This window comes from Oncorhynchus tshawytscha, linkage group LG15 (assembly GCF_018296145.1).
Source record: "Oncorhynchus tshawytscha isolate Ot180627B linkage group LG15, Otsh_v2.0, whole genome shotgun sequence".
In the NCBI taxonomy this organism is placed as follows: domain Eukaryota; kingdom Metazoa; phylum Chordata; class Actinopteri; order Salmoniformes; family Salmonidae; genus Oncorhynchus; species Oncorhynchus tshawytscha.
In genome coordinates, this window is record NC_056443.1 from 26,603,905 (window position 1) to 26,622,159 (window position 18,255).

Here is an 18,255-nt window from a genome sequence, read left to right on the forward strand (position 1 = left end):
ATCATGTAATTTATTTATTATGTTTTATTATAGGGCTGTGACTATGGATGCTGCTTGCACATTACGCTTCCTTGTCCGCTCAGCAATGGGCGGAGTATTGGGCATTGCTTCTGGAATTTGATTGGTTACTTTACCTATAAACTGTGCGGGGTGAAACACTGGTCCAAGCATTCACGCCAACATTTAGTCAAATATTATTTTTTGCCGGGAGCACCCACGGAATAATTTTCAGTGGTCCTCTCATATAAATGCAACCCACTCATAAAACCAAGACACATCATGGACCAATTGCACGACCTGGCTATGCAGACCCAAATGCGCTTTCACAGAGATTCAAACAAATAGTCTAAACAAAGCTATTGCATTGAACGTCAGGGCAATTATATAACGTGAATCCGTGATTTATCGCCACAAACGTCTTGGATTTGCAATACTAGGCTATATTTTCTAACAGAACGAGATGGATAATCGCTAAACCGTAAAACCGAAAATACCATAGCCCACACTGGATTGGCTTTGATTGGAGGTAGCAGAAGGCGAACTAAAAGTAGGCTACCCGGCATTGGTAAATATGTCTATATTGATTTACTTTAGGCTATAGCCTACCTACAAATAAACCAATACGCCTAACATGTTAAGGGAATACAGTGGGATAAAGCTGTGGAACTCCTGACAGTTGTTGGTCTTTTCAGTGACCAGTGGGCGCTCGCTGCATATCTGTTACATTGTATCTATTAAAATAATGCATAATGAAACTATATCTGGCACTTGTTACAGTAACCCACTTTATTCATGTTTGATGTATCCAAACTCAGTGCACCACCACCATAGCACATAGCATCTTCACACACCCAAATTGGATTGTGCCATATAAATGATTTCAGTAGCCTAACCTATACGTCATTTTTCTGCATACGGACCAAAATGCAATGAACCTGCTTGTTTTTTTGCCCTGCTATATGAAAAACGATTCTAATGATTTATTGATTCGCTTGAACAAAGGAACGAAATATTGTTGTATGCTACCTGTACGGGATATCAACATGGAAGGTAGGCGGCACAGACAATAGGTAGCCTACCTATGACAGAGCTGCAATATTATAGTTAATATAAACATATTTCGATAGCCTATCCTAGCTGGTAAATGTCTCAAGATGGATGCAGCTGCGCACAGAGATGTGTGTAAAATAGGACATTTCTAAAAAGAAAACCACCTAGACGCGTAATTTGTGCTATTTTCTTTTGCAGGAGTAGGATGTTACTAGCGTCGGCCGTGGTGGTATGGGAATGGCTGAACGAGCACGGGCGCTGGCGGCCTTACAGCCCAGCGGTCTCTCACCACATCGAGGCAGTCATCCGCAACGACCCACGGGGTGGTAGTGTTGTCTTAGGCCAGGTGGACACTCGCCTCTCGCCCTACATCGTCGACTTGCATTCCATGCACCAGTTCCGACAAGATACTGGTAAGACGAATGTGATTGACAACCGTGACATAGCCCTATTTGTATTGAGGGATTTTTGAATTGGCCCTAAGCTATTACAGTGTTATTACTGCAGTGAAACCGATGATGTAGCATACGACACAGCAATACAATAGCCTGCACTTCTAATTTAACTCATATAACCTACATTTGGTTTCATGTTTTAAATGACAGCCTTTATGTTATTGTTTGATGCGACATCTTATGCAGACTAGGCTATAGCCTATGTGTGCATGCACGGTTGCAGACTGTTGTTGTTCACTGAGATTTTTCAAGGCCTTGTTTGTTAACTGCAGTTGCCTACATTATCCCAAACCGTTTTCTTTTTCTTTTTATCTTGATCATGTGTTTTGAATTTTACAAAACATTATTTCACAAGATTCTCTCAGCATCATCACTGTTATCATATTTACATTTTAGATCTGGATAACATGGTTAGGGGCTAAAGAGAAACCTAGCATAGAGATAGTTAAATAAAAATTCTAACATAAAATAGAGAGGTAGCCAAATTGTGCTAGTAATATCTTAAACCTCAACACTGAGTAGCCTGCATCACTTCCATGTTGCTACAAGCTGATTTTATGCTCCTTCTCTCCACATCTTGCAAGTGCAGTCCACTCTTGATAAATGCAACGGCTTGGAATACGCCTTTACATCATGCAGTAAACTGGAGCATGCTGGTATCTGGAAATAAATATATGGAAATATATGGAAAGCTACTGAATTGGGCCTGGAAAACTGCATGCTTAAAAAGTTTGTTCTCATTAGGGAGTCCACTTATCATTAGGTCCATGCAATCTCATTCATTGTAATCTAAAAGGAAAAACTGATCCTAAATCAGCGCTCATATTCTGAGACACTTGATGCATACAGGCCCCTGGAATCTGCTATGTACATTGAATACATACAGTACTACTGGAGGGTTTTTCAGATTCTGTGTTCACTACTTCAAAGGCTGTGAGCGTACAGTGTGCCAATACTCAGCGGTTAGTCACTGGTTGTAGTGTGTATGTGGACATCTACAGTGTATGTAGGCCAAAGTTATGGATGAGCTGTTCAGGCCTCTCATTATGAGTATGCAAAACATGATCATGATTAAAGATGAGAAGGCCGAGGGGAAATTGGGGTCGATTTTAGCTTGCCCGCTTGTTTGTGTGGAGTTATACCACATTGATCAGTAGTATGTTTTTGTTGGAAGCAGAGGGTACATACTATTTTATCACACAGTCATCATGACACATACCCATACCATGCAATCCTGGATTGGGTTCACAGTGCAACTGCAAGGCTCACATGCTTTCTCATGAGCAGCACATTTCCAAATTAAATCTTTATAAAACTCCTGTATATACTATACTCTCACCTATGACTGGCTATCTGAATAGAGAGGGTGAAATGCTATCTGAACCTTCCTTCATCCCCCACTTTCCCTTATAGGCCTCTTATTAAGGATGTTAATGCTCTTCTGTAGAATGGTACTGATTGTCTCAAGCCCTCCAGACTTTAGGTGCTGGCAAAGAGAGAAGTATTCACACATTGAAGTGAAGAAAGTATAGGATAACACAAAGGGAAGAATTGTCACTCTGGCCAAGACCACCGCCCTCCTCTCAACTTTGGCTGACAAAAGCTTTTGTGCAGTCTGCCTGCTTCCCAGGCCGGGATAGCTGTGGGGAGAGAGGGGGTAGGCTGCCCTTGTCCCAAAACTAGAGAGAGAGATGAATTGCAGAAGTCTGAGGTCATTGAGAGAAGGGGGTAGTTGGGTTGAGTTCAGATTCAATTAAATAATTACTCTGTTGCATTCCAGGCATTGTTGTGTGTCTAGTGTAGTCTCTAAATTGTAATAGACTATACTAAGTATGTATGTTTTTCAAGTATACTTTACATTCAAACCCTATTGTTTTGAACAACATACTGTATTGATAAATTAATTATATTGGTTTGTGTCTTCTTAGTTGAAGCTTTAGTTTTCTGTTGTCGCAGTTGTCTTGTTCTCAACTGGCCTATCTGGTTAAATAAAGGTGAAATAAAAATAAATTAAAAAGCCCTTTTGCACAATTTATTCTCCCAAAATGTAGTTTTCGTTAAAACAATCAACAGTCATTCATTGTCTGCTAGTCATTCTCAATGTAATATTTTTGCAGGATTAGAAGTTATTTAAATCCCAGGTAATAGGTGAACAGTATGGACAGGGCTTTATTGAACATTCTCTGAGTTCAGTCTCTGGACTCCCTGGGAAAGCAAACATGACCAGCTCAGAGAACCGACCAAGGCCAGCGACCAATCACATTCCAGATCATGGCGTGCGGTTACCAAGGGAAAGCTGTTAGCCTGTTTGCCCATATTCTTAGCGAGCACACACCTATATGTCAAATTTGCTGGTTGTGTAATCTGCTTGACTACAACAAATATTACAGCAGGGCCTACAGAACATTTAGCTCATGTAGCTCTGTTGGTCTCAGTCAACAACAAAGCCTTATTTTAAAAATGTATTCATGTTTTTCCTTTCCTTTTCTTTTTACTTGAACTGGTCATATCAAATCACATAAAAGTAGAAACACAATCATGTTCTAGAGATATGGCTAGAAACATACTAGTGATTTGTGTCAATGTTTGTCTATTAATGCAGTGTCTTAGTGTAATAATACATGTTGTCAGTGTTGTGAACAATGGGTGTGTGACAGTGTGTGGTTAGTTGACAGGTCTTCTGGAACAGGTCCTTCTTGTTCCCCTCTCTGTAGTTCTGTGGCGTGACCCTCGTCTTTCTACCGTTACCCCAGGTACCCTCAGACCGGTTCGCCGCAGCTTCTACGACCCCACGTCGGCGCCGGGTCAGGGCTGGCTGTGGGAGTGGGAGAACGACACAGGCTCGTGGACAGCCTACGACACAGAGGTGGGCATCGCCATCCAGGCGGCACGCGACCGCCAGCAGCCCTGGCTGGACCTGGCGCCACTGGGATTCTGCTACCTCATCCACTTCCAGAGTATGACCCAGATCAACGGGCAGACGCAACGCTGCCGCCGCATCCAGCGCCGCTCTGACCTGGCTTACCCACTTGTTTCGGGTCCCCTTCCCAAGTCACACCACGCCTGGGGGCCCGGCCCTGGGGGACTGTTGGGGGTGTCCGGAGTAGGCATGGGGGTGGGGTTGAGCGGGATGGGGAACGGGAACGGTAGCGCCTACCCCAGCGGCGCCCTGCCAGCCTCCGCAATCACCTCCCTGGGCCAGCCCTGCGCCTGTCAGCAATGCATGCTGCTCCTAAGCGTCAAGGCGGGCGCCATGGCAACAGCCCACACCCTGGGCAGGAGGCCACCCCAGAACAAGCCTCCCAGCCCCAAACTGGGTGGGGGTTACTCAGCCATGGGGGGGTCCTACTCGCTCACCCTCCCACGTCCCCCCTCCTCCATGGGCAGGTCCCTTCCTCCCCACAGAACGTCTGTGGGCGGAGCTAGCGGTGGCTTGGGGGTCGGAGGGGGCGGTGGCTTTGCCCACTCACTCTCCCTCCTGGGTTCGGCCACTGCTGCCCTGTCCCTCTCCTCCACCCGGCCCCCTCCCCCGCCTCTACCCCCCCTTCCGCCTCCTCCGCCTCCTCCGCCCTCCTCCATCACTTCCAACAGTGCTACTCTTCCCCCTCCTCTTCCTTCTCCATGGCATCCATGGCTTCCTCTGCCCCTCTGTCGATGCCCGCGCCCCCCCCTCCTCTCATCTCCACATCAGCTTCCTCCTGCACCCCCTCGCCCTCTGCCCGCGTCCTGGGGCCGGTGTCTTCAGCGGCGGCGGCCTGTGCCGCCCCCCTACCTCCCCGTGCCAGCCTGGCTGGGCTGAGCCGACCCGCCCTGCAGCGCATCGCCATGGCCCAGTCCAGAGCCCTTATCGCCTCCGGGTGAGTCACTGCTCCAGCTGTTGCTATGTCACTACAGTTCACTTAATATTACACCTTATCCTTTTATATGATCAATTATCCAGGTACTATCCCAATACTACACCTGTTCGGGCAGGGACCTCACTATACAATACTATCACGATACTTACAGTAGGTAAACGATACAATTTGTGTCACAATTTATTACCATTCTATATGCACTTCGATTTGATACTGCGATTTTATTGCAATTCAGTGTTCCAAACATATTGCTCACTGTATGCAGAGGGACAAGAGAGAGCCATAATAACATGAGTTTTGATCAGTCATGTAAATAAAAGTGCTGAAAACAAGTTGGCTCACCATTTAAAAAGAAGATATTGGTCAAGCTATAGGAGGAGAAATACTCAAGTTTTGGTGCAAGCACAGCTGACTACCACTAGCAATTTTTTTGTTGTTGCTGTTGTTGAGAGTCTGTACTTGAAGTCATAGAATAAGTATATTATCATTAAAATCAATAGACATGGGAACACTGCTTGTGTTGTTATTACATATTGAATGGCTCTTCAGAGAATCTCTATTGAACATGCATTTTTATTACAGAACTAGGCTTAACCCATCTCTGGGAAGTCGTCCCAAAGAGTTTTGCCAAGTTTTCTTTCTGAAGACAAGGGCCTTTCAGTGTTGAGAATGAGATTCAGTAGTGTTATGTACCCTATGCAATGGGTAATCCCATCATGATACACGGTCGACTAACCCAACGTATGGACTTGTCTATCGCAGATAAACACCACACGAGGCAGGAAAAATGAGGATAGGCAAGGAATTTATACATTGTGATCCGAAGCGTTTCCACTAGTGTAGACATGCCTCCATAATCACTGCCCATATCTGACATAAACAGCTCATTAGAATTCATAAGCCTTTAATCCTTATGACAAATTCTGTTAGCTTGTTCATTTCCATGTGAAAGCAACGCCCAAACAACGTATTCATATAAAGAATGCAGTATTTTCACAAGTGTCACTCAGATTTGATTCACCCAGTTAGAATGTGAGGGACAGGAGGGGAGAGGAGGGAGTGGGGAGATACTGACATCTAACACACACAGTTCCCAGGCCTATTCTCATTCTTACAGGCCCCTCTACCCCTGTTAGTGTGAGTTAGTGTGTGTGTATGTCTGGGTGCGGTCACCGCGGCAACCATTGTGGGCACAGCCGAGGCCTGGTTCCCATTTACAAAACAATGTTGGGACATGGGCAGAGGCAGGGGGTTCTCAGGGCAGGGGGTATGGGGAGATCCCAACGTTGTAGCGACTGGCCCAAGTGTTACCCTGAGAAACCGAAGCTGCGTGACTGTCCTGTGGTATTGGTTGGGGATGGTTGGGGAGTTGGCCCTGAGAGTGAATGTGACATTGATGGGAGGTGGCAATGGGGGTAATATGGAGACATGAGACTTGTTGATAGGGGACATTTGGTTGAGGAGGGACTGGGAAGGGGAGGGGGGTTGTCAAAGGCATACGTCTCCAGTCTTAGAGACACAAAGCAGCGTCACAGTTTGAGATGTGTTCCCGGTTCCTGAGGGGCTTGGTTTAGACAACTACCATATTGCTTTCACCAATGGCATCTTTTCAGATTGACAAGGGGCCATTGAGAAGTGTCTAGGGGTAGGGATTTGGGGCCATGTCACACTGGTAAATGCTATAATGAGCCACTATCCAGTACCCACGCATGTGTAAATGGGAAAGGATGGGAGAGACAGGTTTAAGCTCCACCTTCTTCCATATCACTTTTGCATGTGCCATATTACCTGTCTAATTTTTTCAAATCTGTGGGTAGGGGTAAGGGGGTGATTTGGGATTGAGTGCAAGATACTGTGTGGTATGGGATCCTGGCAAAGGACAACCCAGGTCGTTTTTTTAAACTGAGGTAGCAGATACTTAGGTAATACATACATGCAAATAGATGAGTTGTCACCTGAGGATAGGCCCACAGGGCGAGTATCAATATTGACATAGTTACTGGCCCTGTTTGGAGGAATGTGTTATTGTGAGAAGAGTGAGAGTGTAGCAATGATCTCCTCTTAGCACTAGAGGGCTCTTTTGCTGAGTGACCAACTCACTGGGAAGAGCTAAGACGTCTTTTTATTTTACCTTTATTTAACTAGGGAAGCCAGTTAAGAACAAATTCTTATTTACAATGACGGCCTACCCTAACCCGGACGACGCTGGGCCAATTGTGCGCCACCCTATGGGACTCCCAATCACGACCGGTTGTGATACAGCCTGGAATCCAAACCAGGGTCTATAGTGACGCCTCTAGCACTGAGATGCAGTGTCTTAGACCGCTGCGCCACTCGGGAGCCCCAAACTATACTTGAACTATACCAGACAGACAGTAGCTGAAGTCTGGTGTCAGTGGCTGAGAGATGGATTCGTGGGTTTGTGGAGGGTTGGCTATTTGTGGAAGTCTAGTTTGTTTGACAAGAATCACTGATAACTTGCTTATGAATTAATTTTCAATTATATTTTTTTGTGAAGTGACATATAGTTTTATGAGAGGGCAGTTTCAGACAGTTTCAGGCCTATTTTATGGGGGGAAAATGTGATTTCCAAAATAATAAACTGATTACCAACAATGGCGAGACAGCCTACAGGGAGGAGGTGAGGGCCCTGGGAGTGTGGTGCCAGGAAAATAACCACTCACTCAATGTCAATAAAACAAAGGAGCTGATTGTGGACTTCAGGAAACAGCAGAGGGAGCACTCCCCTATCCACATTGACGGGACCGCAGTGGAGAAGATGGAATGCTTCAAGTTCCTCGGCGTACACATCACTGACAAACTGAAATGGTCCACCCACGCAGACACTGTGGTGAAGAAGGCGCAACAGAGCCTCTTCAACTTCAGGATGCTGAAGGAATTTGGCTTGGCACCTAAAACCCTCACAAACTTTTACAGATGCACAATTGAGAGCATCCGGTCGGGCTGTATCACCGCCTGGTACGGCAATTGCACCTGCCCTCCAGGACACCTACAGCACCCGATGTCACAGAAAGGCCAAACAAATAATCAAGGACAACAACCAACCGAACCACTGCCTGTTCACCCTGCTATCACCTAGAAGGCGAGGTCAGTACAGGTACATCAAAGCTGGGACCGAGAGACTGAAAAACAGCTTCTATCTCAAGGCATCAGACGGTTAAATAGCCATCACTAGCATATTAGAGGCTGCTGCCCTATATACATAGACTTGAAATCACTGACCACTTAATAATGGAACACTAGTCACTTTAATCATGTTTACATATTTATATTCTGTCTTCTATTCTATTCTACTGCATTTTAGTCTATGCCGCTCCGATATTGCTCTTCCAAATATTTATATATTCTTAATTCCGTTCCTTTACTTTAGATTTGTGTATATTGTGTATATTGTTGTGAAATTGTTAGATATTACTTGTTAGATATTACTGCACTGTTGGAGCTAGAAACACTCGCTACACCCGCAATAGCATCTGCTAAACACGTGTGTGTGACTAATAACGTTTGATTTGAGGGACAAATTCAAGGTGCTTCCAGGACTAGGCTTAATCCAGGACTAGGCTTAAGCCAGGACTAGGCCTAATACGTTTAATTGATTAATGCATTCAACACTTCATAGCATAGTTGTAAACTCACATTTGTTTGGCAAGTGAAGTGTGTGAGGACAGACGCTGGGAGACGACAAGCAAGTACAGGGAGTACAGGGAGTGAATATTTAATAAATAACCGACATGAAACAAAACAAGGACAGCGTCTGGACAGGGAACAACACAACATTAATGCTGACATGGGTATGAAACAGATATAGGGGAGGCAATCAATAAGTGATGAAGCGCTGATGCGCGTAACGATGGTGACAGGTGTGCGTAATGATGGGCTGCCTGGCGCAGGTGGAGCGGGAGTAGGCGTGACAGTACCCCCCCCCCCGGGCGAGCCTGGCGGGCCGTCTGAGGCATGGGAGCTGGCTGAGGCGTGGAAACCCGACGAGCCGCCTGAGGCGTGGGAGCCCGACGAGCCGGCTGAGGCGTGGGAGCCCGACGAGCCGGCTGAGGCGTGGGAGCCCGACGAGCCAGCTGAGACTTGGGAGCCCGAGGAGCCGGCTGAGGTATGACTTGGGATGGGAGCCTGCCGAGCCAATTGAGGCAAGAAAACCTCTCAAGTCAGCTAAGGCACCCCCGGTTCTTTCGGCAGCGGCACCCGGACCCGAAGTCACCAACAACAAAACAAGAAACAAAAAACTCCCTTATGCTTCCAGTATTGTGGTGTCAGCATTCTGTGATGACAAATGCTGGGATACGAGAAGCATGTATAGGGAGTGAATATTTAATAAATAAACGACATGAAACAAAACAAGGATAGCGTCTGGACAGACAAAACTACATTAATGCTGACACGGGGATGAAACTGAGGAATAGACAGATATAGGGGAAGCAATCAATAAGTGACGGATTTCAGGTGATTCCAATGAACCGATGATGCGCATAACGATGGTGATAGGTGTGCATAAGGATGGGCCGCTTGGCGACTTCGAGCGCCAGAGAGGGGGAGCAGGGGGCAGGCGTGACAAAATGAGTGGTTGAGGCATGGTCAACCATGTCAAGAGATTAACCCATGATGTTACAGGGTCAACTCCTTTCTCCCCTGTCACGTGTGTGCATGTCAGTGGTCCAGGCACAGTGTTCCTGGCAATTGTGTGTGTATTTCCAGGTATCTGTGAACCAGACAGTTGTTTTAGGATCTGACCCACAACACATGATTTTAGATCTTGTGGGTGTATATGTTTCCTATGGCCAGGCTGTGTGTGACTATTCTTGTCATGTAATTTCTATCAAACAAACATCTGGGCCCCTCAGGGGTGTGTACTTAGTTCCCTCCTGTATTCCCTGTTCACCCATGACTGCATGGCCAAACATGACTCCAACACCATCATTAAGTTTGCTGACGACACAACAGTGGTAGGCCTGATCACCGACAACGATGAGACAGCCTATAGGGAGGAGGTCAGAGAACTGGCAGTGTGGTGCCAGGACAACAACCTCTCCCTCAATGTGAGCAAGACAAAGGAGCTGATCTTGGACTACAGGAAAGGCGTGCCGAACAGGTCCACATTAACATTGACGGGGCTGTAGTGGAGCAGGTCGAGAGTTTCAAGTTCCTTGGTGTCCACATCACCAACAAACTAACATGGTCCAAACACACCAAGCCAGTCTTGAAGAGGGCACGACAAAGTCTATTCCCCCTCAGGAGACTGAAAAGATTTGGCATGGGTCCTCAGATCCTCAAAAGGTTCTACAGCTGCACCATTGAGAGCATCCTGAACAGTTGCATCACCGCCTGGTATGTCAACTACTCGGCATCTTACCGTAAGGCGCTACAGAGGGTAGTGCGAACAGCCCAGTACGTCACTGGGGCCAAGCTTCTTGCCATCCAGGACCTATATAAAATGCGGTGTCAGAGGAAAGCCCATAAAATTATCAGAGACTCCCTTCACCCAAGTTATAGACTGCTTTCTCTGCTACCGCACTGCAAGCGGTACCGGCGAGCCAAGTCTAGGACCAAAATGCTCCTCAACAGCTTCTACCCCCAAGCTATTAGACTGCTGAACAATTCATAAAAATCGCCACCGGACTATTTACATTGACTGCTACTTGCTGTTTGTTACCTATGCATAGTCACTTCGCCCCCGCCTACATGTACAGATTACCTCAACTAGCCTGTACCCCTGTACACTGACTCGGTACCGGTGCCCCCTGTATATTGCCTAATTGTTGTTATTCTTATAGTGTTTACTTTTTATTATTACTTTTTATTTTAGCCTACTTGGTAAATATTTTCTTCTTGACCTGCACTGTTAGTTAAGGGCTTGTAAGTAAGCATTTCACGGTAAAGTCTACACTTGTTGTATTTGGCGCATGTGGCAAATAAAGTTTGATTTGATATGCAATAGTTAATTGGATCAGTCTAAAAGTTTGCACATACACTGCTGACATCTAGTGGCCAAGGTCTAAATTGCGCCTGGGCTAGAATAATTTGTTATGGCCTTTCTCTTGCATTTCAAAGATGATGGTACAAAAAAACACATGTTTTTTTTCTTTGGATGATCTTTTACCAGATCTAATGTGTTATATTCTCCTACATTTATTTCACATTACCACAAACTTCAAAGTGTTTCCTTTCAAATGGTATCAAGAAAAGGCATATCCTTGCTTCAGGTCCTGAGCTACAGGCAGTTAGATTTGGGTATGTCATTTTTGGCACAAAAAAAAAGGGGTGGATCCTTATTAATCACCGAGACCAATCCCAGCCCCTGCTTCACGTCATGTACTATCCCTCAGTGAAATCCCACAGCATTGCCTAGAGGGTTAGTGGGTGTGACCCCAGATAATGTCACTACTACAGTATGTCTGCCGTATGGCGGCCTTGCACGAGTAATCTCGGTGTGGTGACATCAACAGACATCAACAGATTATCCCTATAAGAGCCAAGGGAATAAGATGGGACAATCATACACCTACTGACTGATCTAGAGAGGAGAGGGAGACTGGAGCAGGGAGATACGGCATGTCTGAGGTTAACAAGGATTTATTCTTTAGATTTGGAAAGGAGAAGGAAGAGAGAATTGATAAAGATTAAAGCTTGGAGAAGTGTTAAGCAGATAGCGTCTTTGGGATAAAACATTTATTCGTAGCTGAGGGGTTTTGCAGATTCAGCTGAGAAACAAACTCCACAATCAATGTCAAGATGACCATAATCAAATTCAACGCAAAGTGAGTACGGTTTCTGATTGGATTATACTGAGAATAATGTGGAGTCTCATCATGAGAATGATACATCACAGCAGTCTTTCAGTTGTCCCACAGAGAAGACCGTAGGGAATGATGGGCCATTTAAATCCTGGCTATTGAATTCTGTTTCAATTCCTGTCAGTTATATTGGGCATGGAATTTTTCTACAGGAGTGATATTCCATTTCTGAGGTGATTGGAATTAAGATGAAATTGACCAACGGGCCAACTCTGCTGACTCCAAAGGGTTCTATTTCACAACCTTCTATGTACTGAACAATAAAGCAGTGCTGGCTCAGGTGAGGGTTGTTGTTTTCAGCCAGGGTTTAGACAACTAGGGGAGTCCTGGTTGGCGCAGCGACATGTCAACATGGTGCTATTCTAGTCCATGAGCCACTTAGCCATTGTGTCTAAAACGTGACTTGGTAAAAGCTCTTTGACTTGCTAACAAGATGTGACCCGTGACACAGCAAACAGCAGACGCTATGGTCACCTGTGCGTTTCTCACCTGCAGTTTACCTATGACACAGCAATTAGTGTGCCTAATCCTAATCTGAGTGTGTGTGATTGTGTGTGGTGTGTGTTTGTGTCTGCTATGGGTGTGTGTGTGTTACGAAGTGTAGTTTTAACCCTAGTGTGTGTTTTGTATTTCAGAGTCCCAACGGTTCCTGTGAAGAACCTCAATGGATCCAGCCCTGTTCACCCTGCATTGGCAGGTAGGAACAGCCATTAAGACACTATCAAAACAATATAAACAACAAGCCTAGTTTCTTAGTTGAGCTATTAAAGGAAATGCCAGTGTCCAAATTAATTTTCGCTCTTAGTTTCTAGGCCTATCAACGGCCACTTTATCTAACAATGATAGACAGTGTTACAGAGAATCAGGCTTAATTTCTTAATTAATGTGACCCACATATGGTCAATGAGAGTAGCTTCTGATGGATGAGATTGTGTCTAAACAGTGTCAATAGATGGTGATGGAGAAGTGGTCTCACTGCTCCTTCTGCTGGTTGTCTTTAGGTATTACAGGGATCCTGATGAGCGCCGCAGGACTTCCTGTCTGTCTGACCCGTCCCCCCAAGCTGGTGCTCCACCCCCCTCCTGTCAGCAAGAGTGACATCAAGCCCGTTCCTGGCCTCGGCCACTGCTGCCGCAAGACCACCAAGAAGCAGGCTCGCAAAGGTAGGTGTAGCATGCACAGACACACACACACACACACACACACACACAGACAGACAGACAGACAGACTCAGACAGACGCGCGCACACACACAGACAGACACACAGAGACACACAGACAGACACACACACACATACACACAGTCAGACACCAGCATAGGAAATGTTTTAATAAATGTGAAAATATCTCTTCCTCCCTTTCTCTCAGGCAAGACCCCTGAGGAAGTAGTGAAGAGGTACCTTCAGAAGGTACGCAGTCCCCCAGAGGAGGACTGCACTATCTGCATGGAGGCCCTGCCTGGGCCCTCGGGCTACAAAGGCCCCGGTGTTGGGGGCATCCAGCGGGCAGAGTCGGTGGGTCGCCTGGCCCAGTGTGGGCACCAGTACCACCTACAGTGTCTGGTGGCCATGTACAACAATGGCAACAAGGATGGCAGCCTTCAGTGCCCCACCTGCAAGACCATCTACGGCGTGAAGACGGGCAACCAGCCGCCTGGCAAGATGGAGTATCACGTTATCCCCCATTCACTGCCTGGCCACCCCGACTGCAAGACCATCCGCATCATCTATAACATCCCGCCAGGCATCCAGGTAACAGCCTTATTGCTTATACACATCTGATGTTCTGTAAATCATGACGTTGGCCATCATTTTCAATTCCCTCTTTAGTACTTAGGAATAACTACTGTACATGTCACTTGTTTATATTCTAATCGTGACCTTTCAACTTTCCCAGGGCCCTGAGCACCCGAACCCAGGCAAGCCCTTCACCGCCCGGGGATTCCCCCGACACTGCTACCTCCCTGACAGCGAGAAGGGACGCAAGGTAAACACCAGCCTACTTCCTGTTTAATGTTTAACTTCTTGATTACTCGTTTACCCAGTTGTACCAGTTTGCTGTGGATGAAATGACAGGACTATGTGGCTAACTCATTTCCTCTTTCTCTCTCTCTCACTCCGTCTCTTTTCTCCCCCCCAGGTACTGAGGCTGCTGCTGGTGGCGTGGGACCGGCGGCTCATCTTCTCAGTGGGCACATCCAGCACCACGGGCGAGTCGGACACAGTCATCTGGAATGAGGTGCACCACAAGACGGAATTCGGCTCCAACCTGACGGGACACGGCTACCCCGACCCAGGCCACTTGGACAACGTTCTGGAGGAGCTTAAGGCCCAGGGGATCACCGAGGAGGAGTGCCTACCCAGAGACTGAGCTAAAGACGGGCCGATGGGGAAACAGCAACAGAGAGACTTGTCAGACACTGGAGGGCAGAGCTAAAACAATGAACATACAGAGTCAGAGAGACAAAGGAATGGAGGGGGGGAGTCATAGACATATAAATATGTTTAAAAAAAGAGAAGTACAGAAATGAACACAGACGGTACAATTGTGACACCCACAGAAACAGACAGCCTGAAAGACAGCATACGAGAAGAAATGAATGAACCGATGAACAGATGAGCCAAAAAAAGAACCAACGGGGGACATAAAACAAATAGAGAAACAGACAAATAGACTTTCTGGCTCTAGTTTCTAGGGACGCTAACTGAGGTACCACATTAGAAACCCTCTGAACAGGTGGGCTGTGGGTCGGCTCCGCTGCATGGGTCACTTGTATGATGGAATGTATATTTTCTTCTGCTACATTAATGGGGCTGTCACAAAATGTAATTCAGTGAGAGGTTTGAGGCCACAGTGCACATGCAATTCAGTGTTGGACAGAAGCTGTCGTTTAGACCCTGAGAGTTTGACAAGAATGTACTGAATCTTAATTGGTCCATTTGAATTCAATGGTGTACCAAGTTTACCAGAGCGGCTGTAAGTGGTAGGATGAGCGCTACAAATGGGTATTAAAGGGAATATGCTCAATAGGGTATTGAATGGAAGAGAATACTAGGCTTAAAGTATTAGACCTTTGGCAGCATAGTAACAAATCTCTCGTTACAGAAAACATAACCTAACATAGCAGGCTTAAAAGAATCGTCTGAGCTGCGTTTCTTTCTTTCTAGTCCTGACAAGAAAATAAAAAAACTGTTAGGGGATTATCTCCTCTGAATCTGCACTGTTTAACCAATCCAGTAAATGTGGAGGAGTTGAGATGGAGTGTCCCCAAAGACGGTTAGCTCTGTGATGTCGCCTCGTTAACGTCCAAAAGAAGAAGTCTGTCTCTATTTCCATTTGCTATGAAAACCGGGTGCGTCTGGTTAAACCTACCCCACTGAGGGTGCAGAAAACTTTACAGAGAACATTCAAAATATCTCAAGTTTATGACTGGATATGTGTGAGCATGAGTGTTTACTGCCCTCTAGTGGTACTTATCGAAATTACATTCCCTTTTCCTCTCTAGGTTCTTATCGGTATTTTATTAATTGCTGTACCATTTGGAAAATGCATTGTTGTACATTTTAAATAGTTGATATATATTGGCTCAGTTGAGTTGAGTATAATTTTTACATTCCATTTTGTTCTTAATTTTTAACATTGTACGTTGTCTATTTGATTGCCAGAGCATTATTTTCTATATGTAAGGAGACGTGTCAAGCTTGAGTCTTCTCGGGAGGGCTCCTGAGTATTACGAGCCACTATGAGTTGTTCAAAAAGTTTCACTGAACATCGATTTTAGACTCATCCATTGCCAATCAATATTAATATTTTGGGAACCCTCTTGATGGGGTGGGTGAGTCTAAATGTACAAAATAAGAGTCCTCCTCAGACCATGGGTGCATCTCAATAGTCTTGTGTAGCTTCCTCTCCTATTCTTTCATGTCAATTCAGATGAAAGAACAGGAATGGAAAAAAGGCCCCTATAGACAGTTGAAAAGTCAGAAATAAAGTTATGATTGGACCTGCCACCAGAGGTCAGATTTGCACTGTACAGGGCATACTCTCTTTTTTCCTTTAGTCAGAAGGAAACATGGAAAGTTAGATATAACAGTTAAAACTACTTTGGGTTTCATTGTATTTTCTTTGTTTTGGACACCATTGGCAGCTCTAAGGAAAGCAAACCTATTGTTTTTGCCATAACGAGGTACAATTTGAAAGATTTGCTCTGTCGCCAAAACAACCTGTGGTCAAGCAGTCCAGTCAGTTTGTGTTAGGTTCATGACGGACCTGCTTATAAAGCGGTACTGTTGACAATATTTATCAGTATGTGTTAACATACAATGTTAGGCCAACATTTATACTTTCTGTATGCAATGGATGTATGTGTTCATGTACACGACTTAAAACCATTAAACCATTTTTAAAAGGTATAACGTAACTGTTCACTTAATACCTCCTTTATTTAATGTGCTCTCTAGTTTTTTTAATCGTTTGTATCAAATTGTTTTGTTAAAATAATTAAAAACCACTATTTTTTCACTTTGAGCTATTGTTTAGCCACATTTAAAGCTGTGTGACTACACGAAGACTTACATACCCATTCTACTTTGTGAGTAGGGGTACATGCATTTGGTACGTCATGTGACCTTGTAATTCTTTCGACGACTCCTGCAGGTGGATTGGGAAATGTAGGACTTAATGTAGTTAGTCGTGTTTTATGTCAGTTCTTGCAATGCTCAGTTTGGTACATATCATTTCCTTTCCCAGGCACATGTCTGTAAATGGGAATGAAACAATGGTTGAAGGCTCATTCACACTTTGTATAAAACCTCTGTAAACGTTGTAATGGCGAGAACGAGTGACGTGGAGACATCTATGTTGGCAGAGAAAGTAGTAACATGTATAAAAGTAAAAAAGATTTGAAGTAACCGTGGGACTATTAAATTAACATGACTATTATAACGGTGTTGGTGTTTTTTTAATGTGTGGATGTGTGGCATTAAGGGTTTCCCTATTGGCAGGGGCAAGTAAACTAAGCAGTTGTTAAAGGCGTGCAATTATTTTACTGAAACAACCAAACTGCAATAATTCCAGTAGCCTTAATTAACCTGATCTCTCTGATTCCTCACCATTGTTAAAGTGAAAGATGGCCAATTATTGCCATTTCTATGGGTAAACGTGTTTGGGCAAGTGACCATTTTCAAGCAACCAAAAAATGTTCCTGATTTGCCAGATGGAAAGTGCCTTTCAGAATACAGTAATTCTCCCTCCCCCATTGTTCTCATTTATGCATTATTTATTTTTACAAAGAGTACAGTAATTCTATTAGGTTCTTCTCCAGATTAGTTACAGTCTATTGGTTCAGTCTAACCTTGTCAGGGATTTCCTCCTCTTCTTCCGAAGAAGAGAGGCAAAAAGGATCAGAGGACCAATATGCGGCGTGGTAAGTGTCCATGGTTCTTTTAATACGTAAATGTGTAAATGTACACATGAACAACTGACTACAACTGACTACAACTGACTACAACTGACTACAACTGACTACAACTGACTACAACTGACTACAACTGACTACAACTGACTACAACTGACTACAACTGACTACAACTGACTACAAAAACATGAAAACCCAAAACAGCGCTATCTGGTGCAAAACACAGAGACAGGAACAATCACCCACAAACACACAGTGAAACCCAGGCTACCTAAGTATGATTCTCAATCAGAGACAACTAATGACACCTGCCTCTGATTGAGAACCATACTAGGCCGAAACATAGAAATGCCCAAATCATAGAAAAACAAACATAGACTGCCCACCCCAACTCACGCCCTGACCATACTAAATAATGACAAAACAAAGGAAATAAAGGTCAGAACGTGACAAACCTTGCGAAACCACGAGGGACAGTTCATCTCTAGATTAGTCTATGCTCTGGATTAGTTGTCTGGATTATGTCCACTTTAAAGAATGAGAAAAGCCATATACAGTAGTGTGAGTAGCCTATTAGATTAAACAATGACTGCTGAATTTCTGCTCTTCTTTTAGTTGCTAGGCAAATGTGTAGCACAGTAGCCAACACTCCG

At 44.9% G+C, this 18,255-nt stretch overlaps 1 protein-coding gene across 1 annotated transcript; it reads left to right on the forward strand.

Annotated features, from left to right (window-relative positions):
- Window positions 1-583: 583 nt before the first annotated feature.
- LOC112214745 (E3 ubiquitin-protein ligase DTX4) lies at window positions 584-17,127 on the forward strand. Its single transcript, XM_042298392.1, has 9 exons — window positions 584-1,050; window positions 1,249-1,463; window positions 4,259-5,083; window positions 5,140-5,362; window positions 12,822-12,883; window positions 13,188-13,349; window positions 13,555-13,937; window positions 14,083-14,172; window positions 14,326-17,127. The coding sequence occupies exons 2-9, from the start codon at window positions 1,256-1,258 to the stop codon at window positions 14,554-14,556; spliced, it is 2,184 nt and encodes a 727-aa protein (XP_042154326.1). The 5' UTR covers window positions 584-1,050; window positions 1,249-1,255; the 3' UTR covers window positions 14,557-17,127.
- The last annotated feature ends 1,128 nt before the right edge of the window (window positions 17,128-18,255 follow it).

Bases quoted from the DNA above. Each gene is read 5' to 3' on its own strand.
- LOC112214745 (XM_042298392.1), top strand. From the start codon at position 1,256: ATGTTACTAGCGTCGGCCGTGGTGGTATGGGAATGGCTGAACGAGCAC. The intron at 12,884-13,187 runs GTAGGAACAGCC...GGTTGTCTTTAG, and splicing joins TGTTCACCCTGCATTGGCAG to GTATTACAGGGATCCTGATG. The intron at 13,350-13,554 runs GTAGGTGTAGCA...CCTTTCTCTCAG, and splicing joins CAAGAAGCAGGCTCGCAAAG to GCAAGACCCCTGAGGAAGTA.